This window comes from Scyliorhinus canicula, chromosome 11 (assembly GCF_902713615.1).
Source record: "Scyliorhinus canicula chromosome 11, sScyCan1.1, whole genome shotgun sequence".
NCBI classification, from domain to species: domain Eukaryota; kingdom Metazoa; phylum Chordata; class Chondrichthyes; order Carcharhiniformes; family Scyliorhinidae; genus Scyliorhinus; species Scyliorhinus canicula.
The window spans coordinates 124,621,646-124,642,266 of NC_052156.1; the positions used below are offsets into that span (position 1 = coordinate 124,621,646).

General features: G+C 44.4%; 1 protein-coding gene across 24 annotated transcripts in view; it reads right to left on the minus strand.

The window, feature by feature from the left end:
- anks1b (ankyrin repeat and sterile alpha motif domain containing 1B) overlaps positions 1-20,621 on the minus strand; it is a 1,080,298-nt gene that overhangs the window by 15,252 nt on the left and 1,044,425 nt on the right. For 21 of the 24 annotated variants that reach the window (XR_005462295.1, XM_038811308.1, XM_038811309.1 and 18 more), the window contains 3 exons: positions 19,226-19,312; positions 6,453-6,590; positions 784-954 (listed from right to left, as the gene is read on the minus strand). Coding sequence is in view for 23 of the 24 variants with exons in the window: in XM_038811308.1 (XP_038667236.1) it covers positions 784-954; positions 6,453-6,590; positions 19,226-19,312 (396 nt within the window). In the remaining variant the exon portion in view is untranslated. The remainder of the gene's footprint in view (positions 1-783; positions 955-6,452; positions 6,591-19,225; positions 19,313-20,621) is intronic. The other 3 variants (XM_038811304.1, XM_038811311.1, XM_038811326.1) reach the window with 1 other exon arrangement.

The following is a 20,621-nucleotide window of genomic DNA, read 5'->3' on the forward strand; positions in this document are numbered from 1 at the left end:
AGACGTTTGAATTAAATTTCAGCAGATTTGTGATAGCACCCTAACGTTTAATCACAAGTACTTTTGTAGCCAGTTATTAAATATATGATTAATTTTAGTCATCATTTCGAGAGTTCTCATCTGTTAGCTAAAATCATCCAATGTGTCAAATATGTTGAGGACCAGAAGACGGAACGCATTCAAGCAGAAATATCTTTGAGCTGGTGTATTTTTTCATGCTCCCAAAATGGCATCAGATACCTAGCAACGAAGTGTTAAAGTGGGCTCAATTTACTGATATTTAAGTACTTTAGTAAGTGATTCGCAGAATATGTTACAAATATGCTTGAGATCTTCCCTGTTCTTCCACTGATAAACAGGAAAGGGGCGAAATCTCAAATGATTAGTGATTAACATTGAGAGTCAGAAGCTGTATTTCTTGGACTCATTATAGCTCCTTTATTGGCGACAAAGGCAAGCTTTGGCTTGCCACAGGTCCCTATGGAGAAATTTCAGTCTCAATTTACCATTTGCAACAGCTTACTAGCAACACATATTGCATGTCAGATAGCAATTCATTTGTATAATTACTATTGAAAGGTCATTATTAACTTATTTCCTTCTGACTGTTTATGCATGTTAAACAATCCCACATCCAATTTACATCAGCAGACGCCTGGTCTTTAATGTATGAGATCTCCAAGTAGCAATGCTCATGAGATACAACAAATTGCTTACTGCTAAAAACAAGCAGAAAAGGATCCATCTTGTTGCTATGCATCTAGCTGCTTATTAGGCTCTTACCACAGATTTCCGGATACTTGCTCGCGGCTTTGGGATGGGTTTGCCAGCTTTGCTTTCAAGGCTATCTTGCATTGTGGGTGGGCCGTGGCCCCCTTTCCTGGCTTGTAGGGCCAGCTGATAGGCCACTTCGAAAGCTTGTCCCAGTGTTAAAATGATCTCATAGGCTAAATTCTGCAGGGGAGAAAAAAAAAGGGAAAGAAAAAAATGTTGGATTTGTCAGAGTTGTTTAAAATCAGCCGAAGAAGAACAACGTGAAAGGGATTGCTTGCGTGTAACTGAAGTGGATTTTCTAACTTCAATGGGATCTGAAGTAGTGAGTTCTGAAGTATGATTATTCTAATCCCTAAAGTAAGAATGATGAATGTCATGTCTGATTACATTATCCTTTTTTGATATTACTTATTAAAGCAGCAACATATTAACTTAAAAGTGGCATGTTTCATAATTAAAGTCAAGTCAAACTCACTGTAGAAAATATTTCATTAGGCTCGTGTTCCAAGCAGTTTATTAATATCCCATCTTCAAATTATTTCTCTTCCTTGCATCAACCAATTTGATATCAGCAACATCAATATATAAATAAATAACTGAGGTGTTTGCTTTTGACAAGTTATTCATACTACCTCATATTTACATTGCTCTCTGAGGTTATGTAGCATAATTATGATTCAAAGGTTGTATTGTGTCAGCTTTTTTTTTTAACTGACAGATTGCTAATATCTAATGCACTTACTGCCAACAATTTGAACTGCAACACTGTGGATCTCCATGGAAACAGCAGGATCTTTTCCACTGCAGCTGTGTTGCTGATTCTAACTGGAGACTCCTGCAGCACCGGGGTCCATTTTATAGTCATTTATGTTTGAACTACTTTCAGTGTATTACCATTAGAACGCTTGGGCAAATAGTCTCAGAAATGTCGAGTGCCCTGACTTGACCATTTGGTCAGCGGTCTCACTATATTAAAATTCAAGAAATATTTACTCCCATTGGAAGTCCATTGTACAGCACAGTTGGCATACAGGTGAGTTCAAGAATGCATTAGGCACAAATATTTACATTTTGAAGAATAGGCTAAATGAGGCTGTCATTTGCAGTTGCAAAAAAGGTTGCGACTTTCACTAAATTTGACAGGGCAAGTTGTAGTTTCTGTAAGATATTCCAAATTAGAAAAAAAAAAGAGAAAACAGTTTTATGCCTCAATAAAAATGGATGTCACCTTAGTTATCACCTGAAGGTACCCAAAATGTCAACTGCAAAGTGTTACACTTCTGGCCCAGATCTTCTGTTCTCTAGATCTTCAGAGACCCAAGAGGCATGTCAGGACCTCACGGAAGTCCTGATGCACTGATCTTGGTGGAAACTGCTTGGGAAGTCTGAACTTCGGACAGACCAACCCGTTCTCCCTAGGACCCTCTGTGAAAGTGTCTGACTCTGAGTTAGAGTCAGAGACTTGAGAAAGGTCTGGTGAACATTTACCCAGGAAATATCAGATGCAAAAATATTAGTCTAACTCCTGGGTAACTAAATAATTGACACCCATGATCACACTGACCTCATTACTACTCCCTCTTACCTCACCCACCTGCCACTCTACCCACCTGCCACCTTATGCACCAGTCGCGCTATCCACCAGCTGCTCCACCCATCTTCCACCCTACCCATTTGCCAGCCTAGGCAACTGCCACTCGACCCACATCTATTTATTTAACCACGCACCCTACCAACCATTTATTCACTCCATTCAATCATTGATTCAGGAGACCCCGAGCTTGGAAGACCTGGCAAGAAATGCGGAGCAGGACTGAGGTGTGGAAAAGTTCCAGCGGAGACCTGCACCTATGTTTAGGGGGGTACTAAATATTTAAAAATGTTATATGCCATTTATTAAGATTGCCTGATACCTGTATTCTAAATAATGGCCCAAATCTTCCAGTCTGCAGATTATCAGAGACCCGATCTATGACAGAAGATGCACATCAGGACCCTGTGGAAGTCCTGACGTGCAGACCTTGGTGGAATTTTCCCAGGAAGTTTAAACGTCTGATGGCAATTCCATGTTGCCTGGGGCCATCCTCAAATTTCTCAAACCCTGACCTTAAGGTGGAGTCTTAAGATGGATATGTGCAATTAACCAGGAAATGTTAACCAGTTTATAGGTCGAACAACCGAGTAACTTCACAACTGACGCCAACCCCCCCCACCTCCAATCACTCACCCCGTGGCCAAACAACTATCCCATGACCTGACCTGACTGCGCCAACCCACCACCCGCAACCCGAATACCCCCACAACCAGACCCAACTACATCCCCGATCACCGGACGACTACCACTCCAATTCTGGGATTGGGCGTAACAAGGTCAAGTCATGGTAGTAGTCCTTTAACCTGCCAGTCCACTCACATGCCAGCCCACCCACTGACGGTCCGCTCACTCACTGGCCCACGCACCAACTCACTCACCTATCCACTCCCCCAGTCACACATCTAACTACTTCACCCACCTACTCCTCTGCCCAGCTTAATTAAGTCACTCCGCCAGCCATTCACTTATCCATTCACCAACCCACACTCATTCAATAAAAGGCTGGTCCTTGAAATACTAGAATACGGCAGATCATTCCTTAAAAAAGGGGTGTGTCTTCTCCTTCCCCTGGCTATACTCTGCTCCCTGTTAGCTGGGATCGGAAGATTCCAGAAGAAATGGGCAGCAACGTCATGTCAGGGAAATCGTCATTGTTGCTGACCGCAAGATTTGGGCCACCATTACATGGAAATTGCAACTGGTACTGAGACAGAAATAGCTGCAACATTTATTTTCTAACTGTAGAACTAACTGTTCACTAGCCGCCTCATTCAGCCGAATCTGCAGAATTTAAAGATTCATATCTTCAATCAGTCTGGACAGCAACTGTGCCATACAATGGACTCAAACATTGCACATGAATATACTTTGAATTTTAACATAGTAGAACTATATGCAAATTATGGCGAGATGCTCCAGTCAAAGCACCAGGTGTTCCTAAGAATATTTGCACGAGCATGAAAATGGTAATAGAGAGTCCTGTTTAGCATGGTATTATAGATGTACACAAATACACCAATAAGAGGAACAGCGTCCAAATCAAATGTTATTTATTCATTCTGGGGTGTGGCATCACTGGCAAAGCTAGCAACTATTTACTATCCATAAAAATGGGGTGGCTTGCTAGGCTACTTCAGAGCATATGTAACAGTCAACCACATTCCCGTACCAGCCTCACCGGACAGGCGCCGGAATGTGGCGACTAGAGGCTTTTCACAGTAACTTCATTGAAGCCTACTCGTGACAATAAGCGATTTTCATTTCATTTCATTTCATTCATTGCTGTGGTTCTGGAGTCATACGTAAGCCAGACCATGGAAGCACAGCAGATTCTTTTCCTACAGGGCAAGAGTGAACGAGATGGGGGTTTTACAATAATTAGGTAGTATCGTCATCACCATTATGGAGACATCCGTTTTATTCTTGATTTATTTACTTAACTCCATTTAAATTCAATGATGGAAATTCTCCAATCCTGGTGTGCAATCTTAATTTTTTTTCCCCCAATTGGATAGGAAATGTGTAGCACTGCTGCCTCGTGGCACCGAGGACCCGGGTTCGATCCCGACCCCGGGTCACTGTCTGTGAGGAATTTGCACACCCTCCCCGTGTCTGTGTAGGTCTCACCCCCACAACCCAAAGATGTGCAGGACAGGAGGACTGGCCACGCTAAATTGCCCCTAAATTGAAAAAAAAAAGAATTGGGTACTTTAAATTTAAAAAAAAGGACAAGAAATGTGAATAATTATAAGAAAAACATCATTCAAGCTGCTTTTGAAGAACAGCAAGTGCAGTAAGATGGATCTTCTAAAGAGGATTGATATGCACTTGTAGGCCAATTTCAATTGTCAATTATTGAATAATATGCAATGCTATCTGTATGTTTGTGAGATATATTAAAGCAATAGCCTGATTGTTTGTGATGTTTCTAAAGTAAGCCATGTGGTCTTGAAAGGCCGAATGTGACACATATCATCTTTATCTTTTTATTTTTTTAATTTGTTCTTGGGATATGCGTGGTGATGGCAGTGCCCATTCCTAAATGTCCTTGAGTAGGTGGTGGCAAGTTGCCATCTTGAACTGCTGCAGTCCACCTGGGATAGGTACACAGTGCTGAGGTTAAGGAGATATTTTTAATAATAATCTTACTGTCACAAGTAGGCTTACATTAACACTGTAATGAAGCTATGATGAAAATCCCCTAGTCGCCACACTATGGCGGCTGTTCGGTACACAGAGGGGGAATTACGAATATCCAATTCACCTAACAAGCACGTCTTTTGGGACTTGTGGGAGGAAACCGGAGCACCTGGAGGAAACCCACGCAGACATGTGGGGAATGTGCAGACTCCGCACAGACAGTGACCCAGCAGGAATCGAAGCCCGGTCCCTGGCACTGTGAAGCAACAGTGCTAACCACTGTGCTACCCTCATGGACCTGAAATCACTGAGTGATTTGCTAGGCCGTTTAAGAAGCCATTTGTCAACCACATCGCTGTAAGTCTGGAATCAGATATAGTCCAGAATGGATAGGCATGGCCTATTCCCTCCCCTGAAGGACATTAGTGCACCAGATGGACTCTTACGACCAAACGACAATTTCATGATCATTATCAATGAGGCTAGCATTTTACTCCTAATTATGAACTAATTGAATTCAAATTGTCCCAGCTGCCGTGATGGGTCTTGAACTCGTTTCTACGCTGTGTTAGTCTTGGCCTCTGGATTCGTCCAGTGACATTAGCATTATGGTACCCCTGATATCCATATTATCTTCAAAACATATCTGGACGTTACACTTTTATACTTTTTCCTTTGATTCAAATGCAACGATCAAAAGATTGGGGTAGCATGGTGGCACAATGGTTAGCACTGCTGCCTCATATGCCAAGGACCTGGGTTCAATTCCAGCCGTGGGTGACAGTCTGTGTGGAGTTTTTACATTCTCCCTGTTTCTGCGTGGGTTTCTTCTGGGCGCTCTGGTTTCCTCCCACAGTCCAAAGATGTGCAGGTTAGTGGATTGACCATGCTAAATTGCCCCTTAGTGTCCCAAAAAAAAGGTTAGGTGGCGTTACTGGGTTATGGGGATAGAGTGGGGGTGTAGACCGAGGTAGGGTGTTCTTGCACTTTCAGTGGGTTGATGCAGACTCAATGGGCCGAATGGCCTCCTTCTGCACTGTAGTGTAGTGATTCTATGATTGTAGTGAGTTTCACACTTGCAAATAATTTATCAGCTGCAATTTAACTTTACTCTTTGGAGAAAAATGAAATGCAGATGGAGCGAACACATCAAAATTTGATTTGTTTGCAGGCCAATATCAAGGCACTAGTCTTTATCAATTGGGACTCGGAAGATAGCATGCAAGTTTGTTCATTTCTGCACACCTCTCAGATAATCATAATCTATTGTTGATGGCTCCGTTTAAACTAGTTATTCAGTAAAACCTGAAAACACAGCTAGATAATTGCCGCCCAGCTCAGTGGTGAAGAGAAATCCCTTCAGGAAAAGGGGGAAAAAAAAAAAATCACACATGAGAATCTCTCCGTCACTTCAGAAAAAGATGAAAAATGCCGAGAGACTGACCACATCAAACGCGCTGAAAACATGACAGTAGTGGTAATTCGACTTTAAGTCTTTGGTGATGTAAGCAAAGGTAGAAAGATCTTCGGGGTCTTGAGCAGCACAAGAAATATTCCTAATTTCATGTTCTGTGATGATATTCTGCACAGGGTAAAAGAGCACCAAAATTAGCAGGTTTCTAAATAACAGAGAAGAAGCATTTGCAGGGCCTAACACTAATACGTACAAAACCCGTTACATATAATTCGCAAGGTTCATCACTGTGCAAGAGGACATGAAACTGCTTTTAGCTCCTTTGTCTGAGACGTGAGAAAGTAGCATTGGTTTAGCCTGATGTAGCAAGTCATGAGTTGCTGGGATCGCTCAGGCACAGCATGTTTATGTTTTATTTTAGGGCTTCACTTGCTCTTGCTAACTGCATGGCTGTGCATGACTTACATAACGTTATCCAGGCTGCATTAATTTCAGTGAACAGATGATAAATGCTCAGTCACTGGGACTTCAACAGAATGAAGAACATCTAGAACTCTATGGACAGGCAGCGGCAATCACTAAACAATGACATGTTCGTCTCTACTCTGCAAAAAACAATCCTAAAATGATTGAGTGTTTCAAAAAACATTATTCCTGCATGGTACCATATTTATACAAGGTGCTGTCTGAATTGCCAGTTATAAACAATCGTTGATGTGATGTTTGTAACAGAATCGAGGTACAACCGTTAATTAACCAGTGAAGGAAAGGTTTCTGACAATGACAAGAATTTAGGGGCAGAAATTTGGGGCTCAGCTAAATTGAGTCAGCTGCTCCATGGAACAGTATTAGACTGAATAGAAAATAAAGTCTGAATTCAAATACCTCAAACTGAAATGTAAAGGCACATTTAAGACAGACTCCTGGCAGACTTTCAGTTATAAATAGAGGGAGAAGAGATTTTCCAAAATGATAACCTATATTTGATTCTCAGCTGCCACAGGTCAATCCTCTCTGGCTTCCAGATGGAACAGTCCCGAGGTAATGTTTGGCTATCTTAAGCTTTAAGCACTAGATAACGTGCAGGCATTTTCAAACAGCATTTCAATGTCAGTGTAACTTGGTTATATAGTGAAACGAGCTTGATGAAGCTATAACATCACCAATTTTACACAGTGCAAGGAAATCTAATGCTGTCAGACTTATGTCAGTGTGGTCTTTGGGCCTGGGGAAAAGATGATAACTACTTGCAGAGGCTCTTGGAGCCTTGCTTTTTGTTGCTGGATTGAATATTTTACGCTTTGCTGATATCTTCTTTTTGAAATCCCTGCTCCAATGAAAAATAAATTCGGATCAGTTTTCCTGCACATTGCCTGAACTACAATGTTGAAAATTTTGGATCCATGAAATAAGGCCATTTTAGCTCCCAGGATAATGAGCGCTCTAAACCAGTGAACATTAGATAGTATTAGGGATAATTTAATTTCTTATTATAACTTTTACTGAATTAGTGTACTCCCCACCATTGATCCCCACCCTGTCCAAATTAAATTATAGTGTTCTACTACACCGTTACTGCACTTTACATTTCTAATTGTATGGATATGTATGTCTTTTCTAATGTATTAAAATTTTCTGAGTGCATCATTCTCTATGGCCAGATGAGAGACACATCAGAGATTAATAGTCTGGACATATTGAATCGAAGGAGTTAAAAAAAAATATTTCATGGAATCGGAGCATCATTGGCAAGGCAAGCATTGATTGCCCAGTCCTAATTGCCCCTCAAGTGGTGGTGACCCACCTTCTCAAACTACTGTAGCACACATGATGTAGGTATACCCACTCTGTTGCTAGGAAGTTTCAGGATTTTGACCCAGTTGTTGTGTTTGGTCTTCAATATCTTGCAAAGGAATCTACCAAACACCTTAACTTGTCCAAACCAGGATCTTTATTGAATCACACGCGGTAAGGTAGTGGTCTGTTAGAGAGCAAATTATAATGGAGTACTTCTCTAAACCTACACATAGTATGACTGTTCACCTGTATCTCTTACTACCATCTCCTACAACCATCTGCCGGTGGCTGGTTGTGTCCCCACTCATATTGGAGTCCCTGGTCACATGACCACTGTCTTGAGACTGCATGGCGTGTCTGCACCACCACCTGCTGGTTGGATGTCACACACCCTCCACCTGTGATATTGCTTACTGGCATGTCACTACATTTCTTTTCCTCAGAAAACATTAGGATTTGTTTACAACCAACATTTATCTTTCAAGTTTATATAATCATGATATTATGTAACAACGTGAATGAGTTTATCTACGGTGTCCATAACCATGATATGCCTGGACAGTGTCCATCTCTTTTTGCACAGGTCATTGTGCCTCCCTCACGGGATCACCAATGTAACCATTCGGGCTGTTGCCAGCCTCTTCGAAGTCTGGTTTGCCTGCCGGCCTCTTGCTTCTTTTCCTCTTTGCTTTGTGCCTTTGGAAGGCCTCTGTCCAAAGTTGCCACGCTTGCGTCATCAGCCTCTTTCTTCTATGCTTCCTGGCATGACGCTGTTTGCTGCTTCTTTGTTTCTTTTTCTGGTTTGTTAGTGGGATGAGCTAGCTCTCCCAGTCTTCTTGTCTTTCTTCTCTTTATTTTGAGAATGTGATGACGTAGTTTCTTGTGTTTCTTGCTTTCGTGTTTAGACTTTGCAGCCTCTTGTCTGGTGCTGGTCGTTACTCTGAGCACAGGGGTCTGCAGAGTTTCAGGTGGGCCCTGAGGGGCCGATGCGTCATCATTGGGTTGTGTGACCACGCCTCATGTCAGAGTGCCTTGGTTTCTGGTACCTGGGTGGAGGTTGGAACTACGGCAACAGATACCATCCTTTCTTGGCTCACTGAAGCATCGCTCACTTGCTCTTCGTTACTATGAGATTATGGTGCTCCCTGGGCGATAATCCAGGCGTTGATTCATCTTGGTGAAATTCAAGAATGTATGAGTGATCAGTTGAGCTGCATATTGAGATTGTCATCAGCAGCTCCGCTGGGTCCGTCTCGGAGTTGCCAACCACTTCAACATCCAAGGTGCTGTCATCGCCGTCATCAAAGATGTCTTCCAATTCATCGTTAGTGTTCTCGATGATCTGGGAATCACTTACAGGAATTGTTTCAAAGACCTGGAACGAGTCACCACGTACCTCTAAGGCCAGTTTCTCCAATATTGGGATAATTGCTTCCGTTTCTGGTTCGGTCAGTGGTTGATCCTCCATGGTATCAGCAGCTTCTATTTTTCAGTGTGCCATCTCTGAGCTCCTGCTCTTCTCAGTGTCCAGCGTGGTCTGCGCGTCCCTCATGACCACCTCGTCATTCCGTCCAAACCACCGGCGTAGCGCTTCCTGAGCCTTTCATTGAGCCCATCTTTGCTCCTGAAAAAAAGATCTACAAACAGTTCATGCTGGTCTTCATCTGCCACACCTTCCACGCCATTGCTGTTTGCATCCTCTTCGAAATTTTCAAACATATATTCGTAGTAAACAGTATAGGATTCAGTATCGTCTGCAATGATTTGTCCTGTAAAATATAACATTGCCCACGGAACTATGTGTTCACACAGTAGGCCGCCAAGTTCAAAGTCAGCCTTGAGTTTGGCTGCCGGACTTTGGTTTAACATTCCATGCCGTGGAAATTCAGGAGGACTGAAGAAACTAAAGAAGAATTCATTTGGTACAGTTTTCGTAACTGTTCTGCAAGTGCTTCGGTTTCATTTGAATTGTTTTCGTTGTTACATTTTTTCCCTCCCTCCAGTCGATTTTGCTGCCTGTGCACCCCAGGAATTCTGGTTCACCACAGAATGATTGAAGCAGCCGCAAATCTGATATACTTTCATGATCACCTCATTTGTGAAATACTCATTTGGCGCAAACTTAAACTCCAGAGTGAAGTTCCACGGCTTCTCATGCTCTGTCAATTTAACATTCACATCCTGCAGATGCTTTAATATGCGATCATCATGCTCTTGTATTATGTCACTGAGCACATGGATGTTCTTGAAGACTGTTAACCAGAATTGTGGAATGCTCGCTGGCTGTTCCGCCTCCTCGTCTGATTTGTCGTCCTCCACCTGGATTTCTTCCAAATCCTCATAAACCATGCACACTCTAATATCTTGTAGGGATCTGTAGTATTCAGATGGCCAGCCATTTTCTGGGACACCCAGTCGCTCAACTAAATTCAGGGAGTCACATGAATCTGCTCCTATGATGGAGTCAATGTCCATGCCTACAATATGAAACAGTAACGTGTTCCTCATGTCTGCCAAGGAGAGCACAAGTTTGCATGTGCCGAAGGTCTCCATTGTTCTTGTTCCGAAAGACAACTGCATCCCTGGCCAAGCAGAGACTTTCCACTGCACGTTTAGCTTTTGCAAAGCAGACCGACTAATTTTAGCATCAAAGTCACATCGTAATAGTGAATCGTTCTGCAACACCATTGATTTCCATCTGGTTTTAATGGTTCCCAGAGAGTTCTTACTAGAGTCAGTCTTACTTAAAAAAAAACAATTTCATCATTTTTGTTCGGACTCATCTGGTTCTCGGCTGCGATGAGATCGATGAAAAACTGTTCTTCGGTATTTATCTCATCAACTACATTTACTGATCTTACATGGTCCATTGTAGGACATGTAAAACATTGCTTTGCAAAATGCCCAATATGGCCGCACCTGGAACAGACTTTTCCAAAGGCCGGACATTGCCGGGGGGGCATGTCGAGTGCCACATTTCTGGCACAAGATTCCAGTGGCGACTCATGTTGGCCGTTTAAAATGGCCACCCACACCGAGACCACATTTCTTCATGATGTGCGTCAGAGCACTAATGGCACTGGTGTCTTCTTCTGAGTTGACGCCAAAACTCTTCGAGCAGAGTGTGCCGATTCTCTTTGCAGCTATCTCGCTCGCCTGGCAAATCTTTACTGCCTGGTCCAGCATTAAATCTTCTTCCCGCAACAACCTTTCCCAGAGCTTATCATTAGCTACACCGAAGACAATTTGGTCACGCATCAGCGAAGATTTAGTGTCCAAAAAAAGGTTAGGTTGAGTTACAAGGATAGGGGGGAGGTGTGAGCTTAAGTAGGGTGTTCTTTCCAAGGGCTGGTGCATACTCGATAGGCCAAATGGTGTCCTTCTGCACTGTAAATTCTATGATTCTATGATTCCAGGCTGCTGAGTTGCATGACTGGGCCTTCAGCCTCGAGGCATTGACAAAACTGTCAAATGAATCACCAGGTTTTTGGGTACGCATACGGAACATATATCGCTCAAATGTGTCATTCTTTTTAGGGGAGCATTGCCTATCAAAGTGCCTCACAACTTCATCATATTTCTTGCAATCCTCCTCATTATCGAATGTACAGTTCAATTGCTGCTGGACCTGTCACCATTAGCAGCAATGCGATTCGCCTTTCATCAGGCTGGGCCTTTAGGCCTCGGGCCGAAACATAGAGTTTGAACTGCTGCAGCCAGTTTTCATCTTCATTACTGGACAATGAAGCTGGTGGGGGCTATCAGTCCTTCCATCTCCAGCGTCTTCTAACGCGTTGAGTTGCCTCAGGTTGCAATTCACCAGATCAGTCTGTCAGCTGACTGTCTAATGTTGTCACTGCCTTCGTTATATTCAAATCTTCAGCACTCGTGGTACGATGTTGTGTTTGGTCTTCGATGTCTTGCAAACTGTCTTGACCACTGTCTTGAGACCGCATGGTGTGTCTGCACTGCCACCTGCTGGTTGGAGGTCGCACATCCTCCATCTGTCATATTGCTTACAGTCATATCACCACACCAGTGATAGTGAAGGAACAATAATATTGCTCCAAGTCAGGATGGTCTGTGGCTTGGAGAGGTTTCAGATTACGGTGTTCCCATGTCTCTACTACGCCTGTTCTAGAGGTCGCAGGTATGGAAGGTGTTGTCGAAGGAGCCTTGGTGAGCTACTGCATTCTATATTGTAGATGGTGCACAGGGCTGCTCCTATGCCCTAGTGGTGGAGGGAGTGAATGCTTAAGATGGTGAATGGAAGAATCAATCAAGCGGATTGCTTCATCATGGATGGTGCAGAGCTTCTCGAGGGTTGTTGGAGCCGCACTCATCCAGGCAAGTGGAGATTATTCCATCACACTCCTGACTTATGCCTTGTAGATGATAGACAGGCTTTTTGGAATTAGGAGATGAGTTATACACAGCAAAATTCCCAGCCTCCGACTTGCTCTTTTTGTCATCGGCCGGAATTCTCTCTTCCTGTCGGCAGCTCATCCCCACCCGCGGGTTTCCCAGCGGGATGGCTTCATTAGGAAATCCCATTGACAAGCGGCAAGAGTAGAGAATCCTGTCGCTAGCGAATGGCACGCTGCCGAGGAACACACAGCATGGGGGACCGGAGAAGCCAACCCATAGTATTTATATGGCTGGTCCTGCTATGTATTGTTAAACCTAGAATGTTGATGGTGGAGGAAATGATGTTAATGCCATTAAATGTCAAGGGGAGAAGGTTAGGTTCTCTCCTGTTGGAGATGGTCATTACCTGACACATGTGTGGCATGAATGCCGCTTGTCGCTTATCAGCCAAATGGCTTATGGGTATGAATTTAAGATTCTGTAGTTCAGTGTGAAATATGCAAATGATAATTAGATCCCATCTGAGGATAGGCTAGTGGTAATGTGGAATTCACCACAATCCAATCACAGAAGGCACCTTGACCACTAACCTAAATGGAAAAGGAATGGTGTGAATCAATGCAAAGCTATTATTGCGAAGTTTAATCATTCAACCAGGAATCAGTGAAAACCATTTGGCACATTTTGTTTAACTTCACATTTTAATTGATAATGCTGTATTTGGAATATTCACGATTTTAGTCCACAACTAACAGGAAAGCTTTTAAAAATTCAGGCGCGGCTGTACATGATTTTCTACCTCTCGATATAAATTGGCAACTGTTTTTATCCAAAAAGCTGGTAGAAATGGATAATGTTGATGGAAGAGAGTTCCCTAAATGAATTGTGAATGAAGAACGACAGACAAGGGAACAAAACTAATAATGCTCAGGAAAGGCTTGAGATTTAATATTTTATGCTTTGTAGATAGCTTATTTTTGAAATCCAAGCTCCAATGAAAACTAAATTTGGATCAGGTCTCCTGCTCAGTATCTGAACTAATCCAGAGTAGTAGACTTGTGTGCTACTTTGGCCAAGGAAAGCAATTGGTGAAGGACGAACAATATAGAATGTAGGGTTAGGGTGGTATTAACCGGCTGGGTTTGATTTATCTTTTTGGGAGCTTGTAGTGAGAATCTTTAAAGAACTTACCCTCAGAAGATTAAATGAGTTGGGTGACAACCATGATATAGCAGATGGTTACTGGTCTCTGGAAAGAAGTCTTGAAAAGCTGAATGTTTTTTTTGTCATGTTTTATGTTTTCTTAAAACAAATTTGAAACCCCCACACCCATGTTTGTTATTGCCTATTTGCCTGTAAAAATGTTGCTTGGTGGCACCATCATTTCTCCCTTAAAGCTGCGCATGTTTTGAAGCAATAAATAGGTTTAAATGTATTTTTAATATCTATGTCGTATGTTGATGCGGACAGAAGCCTTTCCAGTAATGTGCCTCAACCCTACTTGGCCACGTCAGTGAGACATGTCAGCATCTCCCAGAAGCCCTTCCTGCTGTCGCTCAGGGTTAATTTAGAGAGCACACAGTTTTGTATTGTAGATTAGTGCCGAGCAGAAACTGGACTGATCCCAAACTCCCATCTACTTTGAAACTTTAGAGCTGGCAGGAGAAGATCTCCAGACCATCAGCCTCAATTAGATCTGAACTTGGCTCCAAATATACTCAAATGTCTCGAAAATTTCTCTTATTTTCAAAATGAATAGAAATGCGGTTTATGGCAATACAAAATCAGATTTTCCAAAATATTGGAATTGGCACAGCGCCCAGCTGATTTTTGAAAGAACTCGTGAACACATGAATGAGGAGCAGGAGTAGGCCACTCGGCCCCTTGAGCCCGCTCCACCATTCAATCAGATTTGATTGCAACTTCAACCCCACATTCCCACCTACCCCCAATAACCTTTCATCCCTTTGCTTGTTATGAATCTATCCACTTCTGCCTTAATTCTATTCACAGACTTCCATGATCTTTTGAGGAAGAGAGTTCCAAAGGCTCATGACCCTCTCAAGAGAAAAAAAGAGTTCTTTTCATCAAATGACTTCCGGTGGCGACATGTAGGAGGAGGTCACACATTGGGTAACTTCCGTCACAGTCTTGGGCTTTTGGTCCTTTCCACCCATTGATTGGGGGGAAAAGTCTTCAGAAAATGTAAGCACAGCGAAAGGTGCTTTGGCAGGGAAGATGGCGGAGGCAAGTTCGCCAGGTGGGGCCGCCTTTATAATGGTAGAGACACTGATGGAGGTGATGGTGACGGAATTTGAACAACAGTTCAACAAGCAGTTTGAGAGGCATGGGAGGGAGATGCTGGAATTGCTCAAGCAGTCGGTGGAAGGTCTGCTGGCCCCGATCAGGGAGTCACTTGGAAGAATATCAGAGGCAGTGCGGGTTCAGGGTGAGGTGTTGAAGGGGGTGGAGGAGGCACTGTTGAGGCACAGTCACCAGCTGGCCTCGCTGGAGGTTGAACTGGCCAAGGTGGAGGACAGAAATAAGGGCCTGACAACCAAGGTGGAGTAACTTGAGAATAGTTCGCAGTGGCAGAATTTGAACTTCGGGGGGCTGCCTGAGGGATTGGAGGGACTGATGTTAACAGAGTTTATTGCAATAATGCTGAGGAAGCTGATGGGGAAGGGGATGACATTCCCCTCCCCCGTGGAGTTGGAAAGGGCCCACCGGTTTCTGCGAACAAAACCACGGGCGAAGGAGCCATCTAGGGCGGTGATAGTCTGCTTCCATACGTATCAGTCAAATTAGAAGTTGCTGAGGTAGGCCAACCAGATATGAGAGGTGACGTGGAAAGGCATCAGAATTCGTGTTTACCAAGGTCTGATGGTGAACCTGGCGAAGAGGCGGGCGGCCTTTAACAGGGCAAAGGCGGCATTGTACGACAGTGGAGTATGCTTTGTGTAGCAAAATGGAGTGTTATGCACAACTCGAGGGACCATTTTTGAGACAGTGGAGGAAGCGGAGGCGTTCGTAAAGGGAGGAGGACTGGGACTGGATTGAGTATGGTGGAAGAGAGATTTTGCTGCTGTAGGGGGGTTGGGGACAAATGTTTGATAAAGTTGTACTTTCCAGTTTTTTCTGTTAGCCTTGGTGTTTTGATGCCCATGTGTTGAATAGGGATACTTGGTGGGGGTGGGGGGGTTATATTTTGGGGGGTGCTTCGTGTCAGCAAGGTGGTTGGGTGGGGTAGAGAGGTTTCGATTTCTTTTGTTTGAGTGGGGGGAGGGGGGACTCTGGTGGAGGGCGTCCGTCGCTGGCAAGCTGCAGTTCGCTAGTGAACGGGAGCGAGGTGGGGGAGGGACTGGGGCTCACTGAACCTGTTTAGTCTCAGCGTGCCTGGGGGGTGTGAATATTAGGGGGAGGGGGAAAGGGTATTGTGGGGAATGAGGTGGTTTCAAAAGGAAGTAGATGGGAGGTTTCTGGATCAAGACGGGGAGGGGGCAGTGGGTTGACAGTGACTAAGGGCGAGGGATGGTCCACCCATTGGGTGGGGCATGCGCCATGGCTGAGAGCAGGACGGGGGGTCAGAGCCCCCCGATCCGACTGGCGACATGGAACATCCGAGGGCTCGGAGGCCCAGTGAAACGGGCGAGAGATTTCGCGCATTGAAAGAATCTGAGGGCTGATGTGGTGCTGTTGCAGGGGACCCACTTGCGAGCGATGGGCCAGGTAAAGCTTCATAAAGATTGGGTAAGTCAGGTGTTCCATTCGGGCTTTGATATTGGGGCCCGGGGGTGGCAGTCTTGATCAATAAAATAATTTGCTTCCAGATGGAGAAGGTGGTGGCAAACTGCAGGGGAGGAATGTTATGGCTAAGGTGGTGTCAGAGGGTAAATCGGTGGGTTTAGCTAGCATTTATGCCCCAAACTGGGATGACGTAGATTTTATGAAGAGGATGGTGGTGGCAATCCTGAGTATGGACACGGATCAGTTGATTTTGGGAGGTCAGGGGTGGGGTCTGACTATGGTATTGAACCTGAAAGTGGACTGTTCCAAGCCAATGTCGCTACCCCTACAGTGTGGGGGTGGGGAGAATTGGTGGCATTTATGGAAGAGATGGGGGGAGTGGATCCATAGTGATTTTTGCATGGTGGGGGGGGGGGGGGGGGGGGGGGGGGGGGAAGAGTTCTCCTTTTTTCTCACTGGTGCACAAAGTCTACTCTTGGACTGATTTTTTTATAATGGGGAGGTCGTTGTTGCCAGGCATGAAGAAAGCGGAGTAGTCCGTGATTGTGATTTCCGACCATGCTCCGCACCTGGTAGACGTGGTTCTGGAGAATAGGCCGGCTCAACAGCCGGGGTGGAGTTTGGATGTAGGGCCGGAGAAGGTGAACGGAATGTTTGAAGTGTTTACAAGAAGTTGTACAGGACAGAACTGCCGGAGGATGATTCGGACATGGTGGAGTTTTGGAGGGTTTGGAATGTCCCAGGGTGGAGGTGGGAGATCGAGAAGAGTTGGAGGAAGGTGGAGGAGGTTAGGAAGGCAGTAGGGAGTTTGCAGTCAGGGAAGGCACCGGGGCCAGATGGGTTTCTGGTAGAATTTTATAAAATGGTTGCAGACCGATTGGTGCCATTACTGGTGGAAGAGTTTGAAGAGGTCAGGGGTCGCTCCCAGAGAAGATGAGTCAGTCGTCCACTTCACTTTTGTTGTAAAAGGATAAGGACCTGGTGGAGTGTGGGTCATACCGTCCAATTTCATTGTTAAGTGTGGATGCAAAGATTCTGGCAATGGTGCTGATGCTTAGGTTGGAGTGGTATCTCCCGCAGGTGGTTGAGGAGGATCAAACGGGTTTTGTGAGGGGCAAATAATTATCTTCCAATGTGCGGGCGCCTTCTGAATGTGGACCTCTCTCCGGCATGGGGGGGGGCAAACAAGGGGTGATAGTGGCGCTGAGAAGGCATTTGGTAAGTAGGATGAGGGTACTTGTTTGCGGTGTTGGAGTGGTTCGGAGCAGGGGCTAAGCCTGTGTTACGGGTCAAACTGTTGTACAAGGAACCAGGGGCCACTGTTTGGATGTATAATATTAGGTCAGGTCATTTTTGATTGCAAAGGGGAACAAGGCATGGGTACTCTATGTTCCCCCCTCCTTTTCATGTTGGTGATTGAGCCATTGGCAATCACTTTGAGAAGTTTGGTAAGTGGAGGGGCTTAATGACGGGGAGGGGATGGGGGTTGGATGTGGAGGAGCATAGGGTGTTATTGTATGCCGATGACCTTTTGTTGTAGATTATGGCCCAGAGCCCATGATAGAGGACATAATGGAGCTGTCAAGGCAGTTTGGGGCTTTCTCAGGGTACAGATTGAATTTGGAAAAAAGTGGATGTTTTCCGGTCACTCCGCCGGGGAAGGGGGTTGACCTGGGGGTACTGTCGTTTCGATTGACAAGCTCTCATTTTAAATACTTGGGGGCTCAGAATTGGGGGCAGCTCCGGAAGTTAATTTTACGCATTTAGTGAGCAAGGTAAAGGCGGATTTACAGAAGTGGGAGGAATTAACTCAGAAGGATGGGTTAATGCAGTCGGAGGGGTTCAGATATTTGCTGGTTCAGAATTTTGCTGGGAAGAATTTTCTGACCTTCATGGTGTTGCCGCCACCATTGTTGGTGGATAGGGTACCGTAATGGTGAGGATGGATGAGGGGAGTACTTTCGGAATTTATGGGAGGAGAGGAGGGGGTGTGGTGTGAAGTCCTGTGGAAGGTGAATGCCACCTCGTCGTGTGCAAGGCGTGGCTCATACCACTAAAGTTGGTTCATCGGACATAGTTAACAAGGGCTTGGATGTCGTGTGTTTAAGGGGGTAGAAGATAGTAGTGAGTGGTGTGGGAGGGGCCCAGCAAATCATGTACGTATGTTCTGGGCATGTCCTAAGCTAGCAGACATTTGGGGTTCCTTCTTCAGCACCATGTTGCCGATCTTACAAAGGAAACTGGAGCCTGGCCCCCCAGAAGCCATTTTTGGTGTGTTGGACCCACCGGAGCTGCGGATGGGTGCGAGGGCAGATGTGTTAGCCTTCGTCTCACTAATTGCTCGCAGGCTGGTTCTGTTAGAGTGGAGGTCAGCTTCTCCACCTAGTTCCTCGGTGTGGCTAGGGGCTCTCATGGAGTTTTTGGAAAAGTAAACACACGTTGAAAGGTTCGATTGGGACGTTTTACACAAGATGGCAGTCATTTGTCATGTATTTCAAAGAACTGATTAATGTCAAAAGCTAGGAGGGGTGGGATGGGGTGGTTGGTTTTAGGGATGTTTATCTGTTTTGTATTTATATATTCAAAAAATCTTCAATAAAAATATTTTTAAAAAATCTGTCTTAAATGAGCGACCCTTTATTTTTGAACAGCGACGCTGAGATGTAAATTCTCCTGCAAAAGGAAACATAATTTCCACATCCACCCCGTAAAGGCCCCTTAGGATTTTATATGCTTCAATCAGGTCTCCTTTTACACTTCTAAACTCCAACTGATATAAGCCTTGCCTGTTCATCCTTTCCTCATTAGACAACTCACACATTCCAGATATTAGACCAATAAACGTTCTGTTTTGGGAAAAAGAAGAATTAACAGAAAAACCTGTCTCTTGCCTTGTTTGCAGCATCGATGAACTTTACACCTTTGTACGAGATTGAAAGTATAATTGTAGGAATCTTCTTCATTTGTTCGGAAGCCTTCTGGGAAACAGGACAGTGAGTTACTTTTTCCAAAACTAATGACTTTAGGAACATCAAACACTTTGGAACAGATTGGGTAAGCTCGACTGAAGCTCTACTCTGAAAGCATATTTGAAACACAAGACTTTGATTCTTTGAACAAACTTTACTGTGGGTTTTGACACTGGCTGAGAGATTTAGTTTTTTATCATCTTAGTGCAAGTTATTCAATTGAGCATGACAACAAAGCCTAACTGCTAATCCAAAAAATTCCAAGAAGAAATTAAACTAGACACCAAGGGCAACGATTTTTCAAAGCAGTAGTCGCCGTGATTTCTGGGTTGGAGTTCTGTGTAAGCAGGAGGCGGGGTTTCACCTGTGTTGTTGCTAGGAGAATTCAATTAAAAGCTGGCAGCCGTGGGAGGTAGCAAATCATTGCCAGTGAAATCAGAGGGCCAACAGCCAAGAAAGATGGTCACTGCTGAGGGAATGAGGAGACTGCCTCAAAATGTATGTGCCTGAAGAGGGGTGAGCGTAACTTTAATTTTTTGATAGGTCAAGCAAGCAGCTTCCAGTGAATGGAGGGGCAACAATGGCTTTCGGAAGAAAAGGCTCTGTGCGATCAGCTTGGTGGAGGGGCTGCTCCGCTGCTGGCAAAATTGCCACAAATGGACCTTCAATTATTCAAAATGGCTGCCCATCTCCATTCAGTCAGCAGCTGCTGCAGTTTGTCTCTTCAATTCCATTATTGATTTACTCGAATATAATATTAAAAAATGTAGCTTCTTATCTGTCCCTGTGAAGGATACGAGTGATAACAACTCGAGGCAACATGGCTGCCCTTTTAATTGTATTCAGAGCATCTGCCTTATTTTGGTCTGGAGCAGGAATTAATTTATTTTCTGCAGGCTGTAATGATGCTTCTGTACACTCAAGACACCAAAGCCACTAGGACATGAATTTCTCCCCAAAGACCTGCTAAACAGGCATGGTCATTTACAGACAAGTTTTCCAGCCACTTCAAAAACAGTTTCTAATTCTCATCACCACTCCCACAAAAAAGACGCTTGAATATTCTAAAATGCATCTCTATGACAATTTCTCTTACTCTACTTATTGCAGTGACTGATTCAATAGAACAGTCACGTTGATTACATAATTGAGTTGCATACTGGAGCATAGGGCATGGTAGCGGAATTAAGGTTGCCAACTCCATCTGGAAATATTCCGAGACGCATCAGAGGAAATGACATCATGGAAAACAGGCAGCACGACAGGAGGACGCCGAGGAACGCTTGAAAATACCAACTCATTCCTGGCGATCAGCTCC